The following is a 12,542-nucleotide window of genomic DNA, read 5'->3' as shown; positions in this document are numbered from 1 at the left end:
CCTTTTCCTCTTTCCTATCTCTTACTGCTCTTCATACAAATTTAAACCAACAACGCAGTTTAGCTTGAGTTTATGCAGCGGCCAGCAATCCCTCCACTATTTCTTTAGATACTGTGTTTTCAAGTCTGTTGATGTTGTTTATTAACTTGTTTGCTTGAAACTGGCTGATACAGTGTTTGTGGTGTTGCAAATGTTAACTCTCTCTCTGTCCTGACAAGGTTTTGGGTTTTGATTTTGTCCACCAGAATTTAACAGGATTGGTTGCGCAGTTATATGAATCCCTAGTTGTCTGTATCAGGTTTTATGACTTTCATTGGTTCACTGCAGTCCCGGCCTTGACTGACTGGCCTTATTTCCATCACATGGGTTATTTAAATGCATTATTGGCTACTTGTATAAAAGTATTTTCCACCACTACAGTAAATTAGCCCTCACAATTAATTACCTAATTAGTATCTGACCCCTGAATGACTGGCTCCAGGTGACAGGTTTTGTAAATAATGCGTTACGTTATTGTAGAGTCTTTTCAGAGCAAAGGACCTGTTCTTTCTCTTGTTGGTCATTAGCCTTCGAGGTAAATCAACTGAATAATTACAGCGTGATTAATGACCAGCAGAAGGGAGGATCATTAAACAGGAGGGAATGGGTTTTATAATGACAATCAAGAATGATTTCAAAGATAAAAGGCATTTTCTTTCAACTTTATAAAGTCTTCACAACGTTTTGAAGTGAGACTTCGAGATGATTGTAGAAAGTTAAGAATTAAAAAGGAGTGTGACAGCTCATATCTTTTGATATTCAAGTGCTGCAATGTATAAATTATAAGAGGAAATTGGAAGAATCCTCGGCAATGACAACCCAGTGTGCGTGTGTGTGTGTGAATAATGAGCTGACACCAGGGCATGAATTCATGGAGCATGTGCAGTAATTGAGGCATTTACATGCATCCATCAGGGCAGAGAGGCTGTGCAGTCACAGGCCGCATGCAGTCAGCGCAACAAAAGTCATTTCTTTTAATGACAGCTGATACATGTGCTGTAGCGCTGCATAATCAGATATCAAATAATAAATGCTGTTTTAATAAAGCAGAATGTCAAGGCTCATGGACCCGCGGGGCTTCAGGCTGATAGCTGATTGATGTGGGTTCAGAGCTGCCATGTTGAAACTCATGTTCAACAGCATGGGGTGGTGAAAACTTCAAGACACCCACATGGTGTGGAACTGCATGAATTGTGAGTGTAAAAGTTGAATTCTTTAGTCTTGTAAGGTGAATACTACAATTGCATTATTACTGAAATTGCTGCAAATAAATCCAAATCATGATCTAAAATTAAGGTCGTAATCATCCTGATTCTTCCAAATGAAAATGATAAATAAAAGTGACAGCAAACACCATAGGCTTGTAAGCTTAAAGGGGAATTGCCGGTTTTTTTTACATTCTGGACCTTATTTTTAGCATAAAATACAATCATTTACTCACCCAGATAACTTTGGTGTCATTACAAGTCGTTCCAACGAAATTAGATCCAACCGAGCCGCGTATCCATATAATGCGAGTACACGGGGCACGCAATGCAGCCTCTAAATAACACATTATCTGCCGTGAAACTCGTTCATTTCACCAATATTTTGTTATGATAGCTAGTGCTATTCTCCTTTGAGTCCGGGGTTAGCTATTATCAACATCCGGGGTCTGTGTAGGTTGACCTACTGACCTCTGACCTGGATGACGTCATCTCCGACCGCGGTGCGGCTCATTCCGATAATAACAAAGAAACCGTCTTTGATATTAGCTCTGATAATAATCATTCCTCTTCGGCATTCGGGTCCATTTTTAGCGCAACTAGCCTGAGCTTTAGTGAGTCCATGTTGCAGAGAGGAAGCCTGTGTGGAAGCTGAACTTCGTCCAGTTGCTCATTTTTTGTTCTGACAAGTTGGAAACATGCAGAAACGAACCATAGAGGTAGCAACAAGCCGAGTCCCGTATCGGGTGGATCTAATTTCTTCGGAACGACTTGTTATCTGGGTGAGTAGCCTAAATGATCGCATTTTATACTAGAAATAAGATCCAGATTGTAAAAAAAAAAAAAAAAAAAAAAAAAAAAAAACCCGCAATTCCCCTTCAAGCTTGTCCTACCAACAACTAGGATTTTATCACTGTAAGCTCAGAAAAAAAAGTGTCTGCAATGGTCCTCACCCCGAACAGTTTAGACAAAATGCCTTAATAATATCTCAGCACCAGTTCAAGTTGTCTTTGCTCCACTGGGGGAAGAAGTCACCTCAGCCAAGAAAACTTACGGGTTCAAAAGGTGCAGAGCTTTTCGGTGGGTCGTTTCCTGCTGCATGTGAGGTTCACGGGGAGAAGTTCAAGGAGTTTCCTGCAGATTCTGGCACAGAGTGTTTCCTCTCTCCTCTCCACTGCCACCATACCCAGCCAGAGGGAGCTGCTTTTAACTTGTCAAAGTCAATTCATCACCTCCTACCTGCTCATTTAGAGAACAGTGCTCAGCAAGGTAGATCAAATTCAGTTTTCTGTCATTACATTTAAAGGTTAAGTGGTTATTCATTTTACATGATAAGATTTGTTTTTTTTAAAGATATTGTCAATTATGGATGTTTAGTGCTACACAATTCTGAAGTCATGGTAGATTTTTACAGTTTGTAAAGGAAGGGACAACCACTGACAATAATTTATGCACCTGTTTGCTCATATCTCCTGTTACAGATAATCCTGAGGCAGAATATCACTCCCCCACTGTAAGTTTGCCAAATTGCCGTTTCCTGTCCCATTTACTTACTTGGTTACCAACTGAGAAAAGTAGTCAACTGCTCCAGCGGCCCAGAAACCCCAGATTCACTGCATGTCTCTCAAATGTACATTCCTCACATGTATAGCAGACTGTACAAAGGGACTAGAAGATCAATGACAGACAGACGTGTCCTATTTCCACCCTAGTCACTATTGTTAGATATTGGCTGCGCTGCACTGTGTCATATTTCCTGCCACTGGCAAGAAAAAAAGAGCAAAATGGGGATAATATATCATAAAAAAAAAGCTCTCTCTTGTGTCCTTTATTCATTTTCACCGTAATCTTTTTTTTTTTATTCAGAGATAGATGTAGGCTACTGTAGTTGTGAAAGACACGTACTGTATCTACAACCACTAGGAAGTGAAAAGCTGTAATTCAGAATTCATATACAACAGAGAATTATATGCGTCAAACAAGACAGTAATTATTTACTATTATCAGTATTTTTCTAACAGTTTGACATTTGAAAAGGAAACTTGGAAACTTTTACTTCAGTATGTGAATAAGGTGACATTCGGCACTATTTCCTGTGAAGTAGCGTATGTGACTTGACATTTCATTATAGCCAGGCAAGTATATGTTAAAATGTAACATGAAAGTCATTCTTTTCAGCTTTTAAAACTATTTCATATAAAAAATGAATTATTTTATCAGTGAGTAATTTCTGTTTGGGATCTAAAAGGTTAAACTCCACGGACCATTAATGTTGTTATTTCTGAGGACTAAATGGAAAAATATCTGGCATTTTTCCTAGACCGCAAATGAAATATTACACACGGATAGAAGCCGAAAACAAAAGGTGAACAGATGGGAAATTTGGCTTTAAAAGCAAAAAGAAAGCTAGTTCACTTACTGGTCTGCAGCAGAAGAGCTTAGATAAACTATACAGCTACTGTATATAATATTTCTGTTGTCTCTTCAGTCTGATAAAAACATCCTGTGTAGGGTATATGTGATGGAAGCGTAGGTGGGGGGGTCACGGTCCAGGGGTGAAGCATCCTTGTAAAATGCAAATTGCACTGCTGAATGTATAAGAGGAGAGGCTTAAACTGACACTTATATGACAGGGAAAGTGCCACGAGAGCAGCGGCTGCACAACACATCTAGGAAATTGAATGTTTGAGTGAATTAATCAGTGGCCTCGAGGCTGTGATCATCTCTGAGATGTGAATAGCAGTCATGGAAACAACAGGAATGTATAATTTGGATTCTGACGATGGGCAAACACTGAAAGACACTGGACCTCTATTAGTGGACATTTCTATTTAAGGAGAACTGCAGAGGGAAGTGAATGTCAAATTCAATTAAAGAGGGTTAGTTACAAAAGCTGCAATGTTCAATCAGCTTCACAAAAGAATGGAAATAAAATGAAATGCTGAAGTCAGAGGGACGGCCTCAGGGTGCAGGAGGTGTGACAATGTTAAAATACAGGTTAGGTTAAATAAAGGCTTCAGAAACACAAGACTGTTTACATACACTCGCAGTATGATGCCATGTACGACGTGTTTTTCAGTCTTTAATGACCAGATGTAGTTTATTTGAATGTTTGAAGAGGCTCCAATCTCACGTACAGACTTCTTGGGGGTATTTTTTTTGCTCCTTCCCTAAAACAACATAAAACTGGCACAAGAACAGAAAAGGGTGTTTTCTGTTTTCACTCCTTCATTGTTCAACCGCCCGAGGCTTCTATGCAGCCAGCCTGTTCAGCATATGGTGTTTATTTCACCAATTTTAGCACAACAAATCGGTCTGGTCTCAATTCAAAATGTATTAAATTCTGACAGATCCGGCATGTATGAAGGGAAAAGCAATCCAAAAACTCATCTTGTTTAATAAACCACCCAGTTAACAGTCAACACGTTTGAAAATAACAAGGCGTTCGCATATGATAGATCTCAAACAGGAGGGCGTTAACTGCACTCTGCAATCATAGAAGAACCCACATAATGCCATTAAAATGAATGGAAATAATTAACAGAATAGATTTTAACATGCAGGAGAAATAGAGGTGTCCTGGTATTGTGCATGCAACCTCACCGTCACTCTGTGGCTTAGAGACTTGAATAGAACCGAGCTTTCGAGAGGTTTAACCCCTGTGGTGCTTTGAAAATCAACTTTACTTCCTCATTATTTGGGGTCACACAGGCTCCACTGCTGTTTGTGTAAAAAATGATAATAACTTCAAAATCAAGTGGACCTTGGTAAATCAACAGATATTTTATCTCTATGTGCAGGAGCAATAGACTCAAAAACTCATTTGTCCCTGCTGCCATTGTTATTTTTGAACAGATTATGTAACTCAATATCTCTTGGGTAAATGCTCGGGTGTAGATCGGTGTGTGTGATTATTGCATTTAGCCTCTTGTATTTATTTACTGCTGGCTGTGCAACAAATTGAACTGTGGGATAATAAAGATTACCTTGAACCTTGAAGTTCAGCTTCGATATTTTCTCTTCCTCTGGCTTTATTAAACTGTAATACGTAGAAAGATATTGAAGTTTTAACCCTTCCCTTCCCCACAAACCGGGCTTGCACATTTAGATTAAGGTGGCAAAAAACAAAAATGACAATTACAATACCTAGGTGTATAATGTTAATACACCCATAACAATCTATGACCTGAAGGATATAACCTGAAGGTATTATCCTTCTATAACCTGAAGGATAATACCCTGTGGAGGAGGGTATTACTGTGTAAAACACTGTCAATACCAGTTATGGATACATTTTACAGCATCAGTTTTCACTGCACGCACCTTTACTATGTATAGTTCATGCAAAATCATTCACAGTTTGTATGTAGTTTTTTTTTTATATAGGAACGTAATGAATGTAATGATGATGAGTCTGTGCAGTAAAACTGACAGGCCAGTGAGGACGATGACATTGTTGTACATCAGTCTAACTGGGTGAAATATATAAAAACACCTGGATGAGTGTGTTTGGAATCCTTGAGCTAAAATACTCAACTCCAGTTTCATCTGTACTGAAGATTTCTCTTATAAAATGGCATTTCTTTCACCGATTGTTGTCACACACATTGAACAAGCCATCAAAATGAATTGAGAAAAATTCAGCATGCTACTTTGTTGGGAGAAACATTCAGAACTCACACTCAGAAAATTCAGAGCAGTAGTTCACACAGCGAACACCGTTACACAGTCAGAATAGGGGGGTTGCCTGCCTGCTGTCTCAGTATAGCTCTCATGAGGTTTTGTAACATGATGATGGAAATGGTATTAAACTGTTTTATATCAAAGGCAGCGGTAATGGGATCCCTGTAGGTCATCTGAAAGGACTGCAGCAATAAATTAAGGGAAAGCATGTTTATTAGTGTTGCGTGCGTGTGTGTGCGTGTGTGAGTGAGTCTATGTGACATGTGGGAGTATTAATAGCAGTGTTTACTTCGCCCTCTTTGAAATGAGTCCTTCAGCTTCTGTAAAGAAAAAGGCGATTACATTCACAATCAAAGCATCAATTAGCTCCAAGACAGAAATGTGAAGCCTGAGTGAGCAGTGAAAAAGCAGAGTTAATCCGACCTGTGGTATTGATAAGAATCCACCTATTAGCAGTTCTCACCTGTAACGTCTCAAAAGCAAGCCAGTGATCAGCTCAACAATAACATCTGCTGTGTTATGTGCAGTTACAAACATCTGTCTCTTCTCTGTTACTTTTTTGTAAAGAATATTAGGTTAACTGTCAATTTACACGTCCGTGTTTGAGTCTGTTCTTGTTGACAGACAGGAGGCTTCAGCTGCAGAGCACAGTCTGACCGTGTGATCCTTTACCTCCATCTAGTGGTTCGTCCTCTTCGTTTCAGACATGCAAACCAAATTGTGCACTTGTCATGTATCATATTTATATTTTCCATCATGGCCTCTCTGCTATTTCATTTATTCCACCAGAACAATCCATTCATTAATACTATGACTCTTTAGGGGGGTTGAGTAGGCCTACATATTACAAACAAACTGTGAGTAAGACAGGAGGAAAAATGCAACAACAAAAACTTAAACTCTTAAACTGTCAGTCTGTTGTGTTTTGGTGATACATATGCTTTTCAAATGTTGTTTAAAAAAAAAAAAAAAAATCATGTTTGTTAATAATAATGCATTTGATTAAAAAAGGCACTCAAGGACACCTTACAGCACCAGCTGGATATACATTGGCATATTTACAGTATGACAAAGCATAAGATATAAAATAAGTAAAAAAAGAAAAAAAAGAAAAGAGAAATGTTTTTAGAGGAACTTAAAGTAACATTGCAGAGTTTTTCGGCCTTAAAATAATGTTTCCAGACTCATTGCAATGGTAGAAAAATGGTTAATAGGATGAATGGTGCTGCCGCTGCAGCCTGAGCGGGGTCGCGTCAGCTGAAACTGCACTATGTAACTTCCCTGCACGGGTACGAATCACCAATAATTTCTAACTACCTTCAATTCTGTGAGAAGTTTCCTGTTATCACAGAAAGCAGGACTCTCTAAAGACATTCTGGCTCATTTTCTAATCAATTCATAGTCAAAGCAGTTTCAGGGGATGCTTGGAGATGGTAATGATCTTGAGCAGGTGTGAATGTTCAGGACTGTAGGGTGTGGTGGTAAATTGAGGGCTGCATGCACACCTTTCAGGGTGATAACAGAGAGTACAATAGGTTGGCCAGACAGTATTGGGTGACTAGTGAAATGTGTGAATGTGTAAACACTTTATACTGTATTGGAATCCATTTCCCTCCCACCACAACTTTCCCTGCAGGTTATCTACAGCCTAGCATGTGTGCTATCTATACATAGGTATACATTTGTTTAAATTTTATTTTTTCCATTTCAGAATGCCACCAGCAAGGAGAGATATTTGGTACAGTGAGCAGGATGTGATTGTTATCGTCCAAAATGAATAGAGTGATGTGGACATGGAATTAGATAACACTGATGCAATTGATGAAGAGTCAGACAATGCTTGTGGACGGAGAAAACCAACAAGCCACTTATTGCCCAGCCAATGTGGTCATTGAGCCCTGACCAAAAACACACACCATGACTGGTATTGCTAGTAACATATTGGTCCCGTCCCAATACTATTCTTTCTGGTCCAGCTCTCACAGAAGATGTAATTTTCCTCCCTAAACAATTGGAGTACTTCTGTGAGTCTGTGTCCAAACATACGTATGGTTTACGTAAGCTGACAACAAACACAAATGAGTACAGTGTTCAAAAGAATGGAAGATCTGTAAACACTAACGAAAAGGAAATGGAGCAAATGTGATGTTCATCTTTGCTTTCTGGGATTATCACTGCAAACAAACATCAAAGTTCATGTTTTTGCAATAAATGCCTATTCATGAAATATGACTGAGGTTATATTCATGTTACATAGCCTACTGTGAATGCAGTCGAACCCTTAAACCATGAACCCTGTTCAGACAAAAGGTTCAAATAGGGGGGAGATTCTGCTGCTCCCCCTTCAGCCCATGTCCCTAGAAAACTTACAAAACATTACATTTTTGAAAACACTTCATTTTCAGCCTCAAAGGCCTCCTACTACAACATCTGACAGGTTGATTTTTTTTTCAATAGGTTATATTTGGGTTTTACAGGGTTAACGAAGTGATACCAGGAAATGTTTTTTTGACTTATGTAAGAATCCAAACGTGGGGTTAAGTTTTACTCAGGCCATCAGTCATGTTGATGAAGTACTGTCAGTGCTGCCAAGTTTAGCCTGAGACCCTCAAATAGAGGGGAGGGATATCACAGTGTTTAGTATTGTAAAACATTATACACAGAGACTATTATTGAATGGTATCAGGTGACAGTAAAATTGCAAACTACAAAATAATGATTTTATGTCACATAACCACACGAAATTAAGAGAAAACGTTTAAAATATAAGCTGCAGTAAAACTTAAAGTGCAAAAAGAGCAACGTCGTGCTTTCTTTGCAACAATGCTTACGTCACGGCTTTACGTGCTTCGTCATCGGCGTGCGTCTGTCTGGATTGTAAACACTCCTGCTCCAGCTGCAGCTTCCTCACTGAGACTTTGTCGAGTTAGCCAACATGATGTGCCAGCGTTTTATATTTCACCCGTGAATGTTTTCCAGTCGTCGCTGCGTAGGTTATTACTGTTAATAATCCAAGCAGCTATCAAGTGGTCTTATAAATTCTTTTTTGGGGGATTAACAAGACCCGCGTCAAGTTGCTTTTATAAAGCCAATCTCAGACCTGAGGCTAGTTCCTTGCTAGCTCACTCAGGTCTTTTGCAGAGGACAGGAGGACGCACAGTTGTTTCTACTTTAGTGTCTATTTTTCCTCATTTTTTAATTAGTTAAGCTAAAAAGCTCACCTCGCTGTGCGCTGGGATGGTTTTCACGTTGGTGAGCCTTTGTGCCAAGGAGGTAGTGAGTGACCACAGCTCGTCGCCCTGCTGGTTGAGGTGGGTGCCCAGGGAGCTGTTCAGACCGCTGCTGGAGGCCGCCTTCACCAGCTGCAGACCGCTGACGGTGGGCGAGCTGGTGCAGAGGTGGCCTGAACGGACCCTGCGTGTGGGAGGCCGGAGGAAACACGGCAAAACTACTCCAAATCGTCTCTGCATCCAGGCTTTGTTACTCGCTGTTGTCAGAGGACTCTCGGACCAAAGGTGAGTGTGTGTCATTATTCTGTCCACATGCCTTGGATCATTGTCTGCACTGTAGTCAGAACAAAACAAATGAATAAACCTCATTAAACGCACTGTTTTTTTTTTTTTTTTTTTTTAAGTATGTGCACTGATTTGGCTTTGTTTTATTGTTGTGTGTATGCAGAAATCAGTGACTAACCCCTGACCTGACCTGTTTTCTCAGATGCGCTCTGCAGATACTGGACCTCTGTGGGCTCCAAGGAGATGAAGGAGGGATGGGAGACCCGATGGGGGGCTGGTCTTTGACTGTAGCTCTCTGCACCATGGTTGTCCAGGCCAGAGCTGCAGCACAGAGGGCACAGAGGAGAGAAGGAGAGCGGGAGAGGAAGAGGTTCTCGGCCCTGGAGAGAGAACAGGATATAAAAAGAGAGAGAGGGCCGTGGAAGAGGGAGAGAGAGCCTAATGATGAGGATAGGGAGAAGGTAACAGTGGTGGAAGGTTTGAGTGAAGAGGAAATAATGAAGGGGGTCAGGAGGAGGATGGAGACGGAGAGGAGACGAGACGGCCCGTTGGCAGGTTCAGCAGGCAGCAAGAAGGAAAATGAGGAACAAGATGTAGGGAGTGAAGTCTTGGTGCATGTGAGAGCTGATCTCTTTGTCAATGCTCGGTCTTGGGAGCGTGTCCGCGTGGCTCTCAACACTTCAGGACCACTAAAGCTGCAGTGCAGATACCTGCGGGTGGAGGAAATCTCAGTGTCGAGTATCAGGACTCTGCTGGACCTCCTGCCCCACCGGGGTCTCCAGGGCATCGACGTCCGCTACAGCAGCCTCGGGGTGGCCGGCTTCGCAGAGCTGCTGCCCCAGCTCTCCACCTTCCCGGCGCTGAACTCCCTCCGCATGCACTACTGTAACTTGGACCTTCGCCAAGACCTGCCCGGCCAAGAAGATGCACTGAAGGACTTGTCACAGGGTTTGTCACAGTTAAAGGAGCTGCGACGCCTCAGCCTCACCGCACTGCGCCTGCCAGGACAACTTCGTGTGCTGCTCAGGTTGGCCATGGATTCCTCTTTAACATGAACGCTGCTCTGTAACTTAAGACCTCTTGGGTATTATCAAGTTATGTTGTCCTCTCAAAATAGTATCTGACAAGATTTAACTGATTCTCAGATTGCAAAGTACAGTATTTCACATTTGTACAACATGGATTTAAGAAACTGAAATGTGACATACTGATATTTAATGGAGCTGAAACAAGTACTAAATTTGATCTTCAGAAATCAACCTATCAATCAAATGCATAGTCATTTTTGAGACAGGAATATGAAGAAGTTGCAGGTTGATGGTCAGACAAAACAAGAGGTATCTGACATTTTAGAGATTAAAAGGTTGGAGATCGATTTAACTCTTATAAACCTCTGGCAAAAGTAAAGTTGATTTAACACCAGCTGTAGTTTGATGCTTTCCCTTTGCACGTGGCCTTTGAGACACTGAGGTCAGGTTGCACGGCTCTATCCTTCAATGGGTAACCACCCAAACTGAACTTGTTGTGAGTGATGTGATGATTTCCTTTACATTGAAAAATATAAAAGGATCATATCCAGAGAATTAGTCAATAATCTGAGATGTTCTTGGCCAGTAAAACCTAAACCCATTCTCTTAAACTAAACTACTATTCTGTACTGATTTAATTTTGACATGTGTAATAAGTGTTTTGTTCTTCACTCTTTTGTTAACAGTTCACTGCCTCAGCCTCTGGAGATCTTGGAGCTGCCATATTTGAGCCTGAGTCCAGCTGACCTCGCCTATCTGTCCTGCAGCCACCACGCCTCCACTCTGCAGCAGCTGGACCTGAGCGAGAACCGTCTGGATGAAAACACTCTGCCCTCCATCCGCCGCCTCCTCTCCCAGGCCTCCAGCAGCCTGCAGCATCTCTCTCTAAGTGGCTGCGGCCTGACCGACGGCCTGCTGGGACTCCTGCTGCCCTCGCTGGGAGGCTGCTGCGCCCTCAAAAGCCTGGCTTTGGCTCTGAACCCACTTTCCATGTCTGGCCTCAGTGACCTGGTGAGGATGGCTGTGCGGATGCCTTCCCTCCGCCAGCTACTGTACCCCAACCCCCTGGAGGACTACCAGCCCGGCCTGCCTGACCTGCCCTCCAGCGCTCAGCTGTTAGACTGGCCTCTGGATGAAAGCACAGACATCAACACCACCAGCAGCCAGCTCAACAGAATCTTAATGGAAAGCGGACGCTCCGACATCTTCCTGACCTGCGACCTGCTCAATTATGATAAAGATTTCCTGGAGTAGGGGAGAAGTCACACTGGTGCTTTTGAGTTCACTTACCGACATCCAAGAGCAATGTACAATCTAATTGTCATGCTAAATGTGATGTAATAAGCTTTTAAAAAATATCTTTTCTTATCCTTTCCTTATGACCATAGGTGTTATGTGAGGGATTTTAACTATTCATTTATGCTTTGTCCTTCTAGGGACAAGTAACTACAGGAAGGAAAATGGTAATGAAAAGAGTACAATCCTCTACAAAGGACGAACAATCACCAAATCAGATCAATCAGGAGAAACTAGAAACACTAACTTTGAAAATGTAAATGTTGGCTTTACGGCAGAACTATGGATAAAGCTTGAGGTGAGGAACAATACAGTTAAAAGGATAGTTCAACATTTTGGCAAATTAGCCAATTGCCATAATCTCTATAGTCATAGCAGTAGGTTTGTTACCTCCATTTGTTGGTGCAAGCTATTTTTAGAACGGTGGAGCAGAGCCGTGAGCTGCTCAGAGCTACGCTATGGAGGCTAATGGGATTTCTTGGTTTCCCTCATCAAACTCATCAAATACACAATCCAACAACTCCAAAACGCTCTCGTGGACAAGTTGTGACCTGCACATTCACCACACTATGAGATAATGACGTAACGTTACGAGACAGAGTTGTTTTTGAGGCAAATGCAGAGACTGCTTGCCGAAAAACTGCCCCTTACTGGAACGCGCATCAGCTGTTTTGCATGAATTTAGCCTCCGTAGTGTAGCTCTGAGCAGCTCCGCCGTTCTAAAAATAGCTTGCACCGACAATTAAAGGTAATGAACCTACTGCTATGACTATAGG

General features: G+C 41.6%; 1 protein-coding gene across 1 annotated transcript; it reads left to right on the top strand.

Annotated features, from left to right (window-relative positions):
- Positions 1–8,828: 8,828 nt before the first annotated feature.
- LOC311003439 (leucine-rich repeat-containing protein 14) lies at positions 8,829–12,170 on the top strand. Its single transcript, XM_083995206.1, has 3 exons — positions 8,829–9,442; positions 9,645–10,469; positions 11,157–12,170. The coding sequence occupies exons 1-3, from the start codon at positions 9,165–9,167 to the stop codon at positions 11,722–11,724; spliced, it is 1,671 nt and encodes a 556-aa protein (XP_083851332.1). The 5' UTR covers positions 8,829–9,164; the 3' UTR covers positions 11,725–12,170.
- The last annotated feature ends 372 nt before the right edge of the window (positions 12,171–12,542 follow it).

This window comes from Trachurus trachurus, assembly GCF_905171665.1.
Source record: "Trachurus trachurus genome assembly, chromosome: 20".
In the NCBI taxonomy this organism is placed as follows: Eukaryota; Metazoa; Chordata; class Actinopteri; order Carangiformes; family Carangidae; genus Trachurus; species Trachurus trachurus.
Note: the sequence above shows the minus strand (reverse complement) of the source record. Positions and strands in the feature narration are given on the sequence as shown.

Coding starts and splice junctions, on each gene's coding strand:
- LOC311003439 (XM_083995206.1), top strand. CDS start 9,165: ATGGTTTTCACGTTGGTGAGCCTTTGTGCCAAGGAGGTAGTGAGTGAC. Junction 9,443..9,644: donor AGAGGACTCTCGGACCAAAG/GTGAGTGTGTGT, acceptor CTGTTTTCTCAG/ATGCGCTCTGCAGATACTGG. Junction 10,470..11,156: donor CAACTTCGTGTGCTGCTCAG/GTTGGCCATGGA, acceptor TTTTGTTAACAG/TTCACTGCCTCAGCCTCTGG.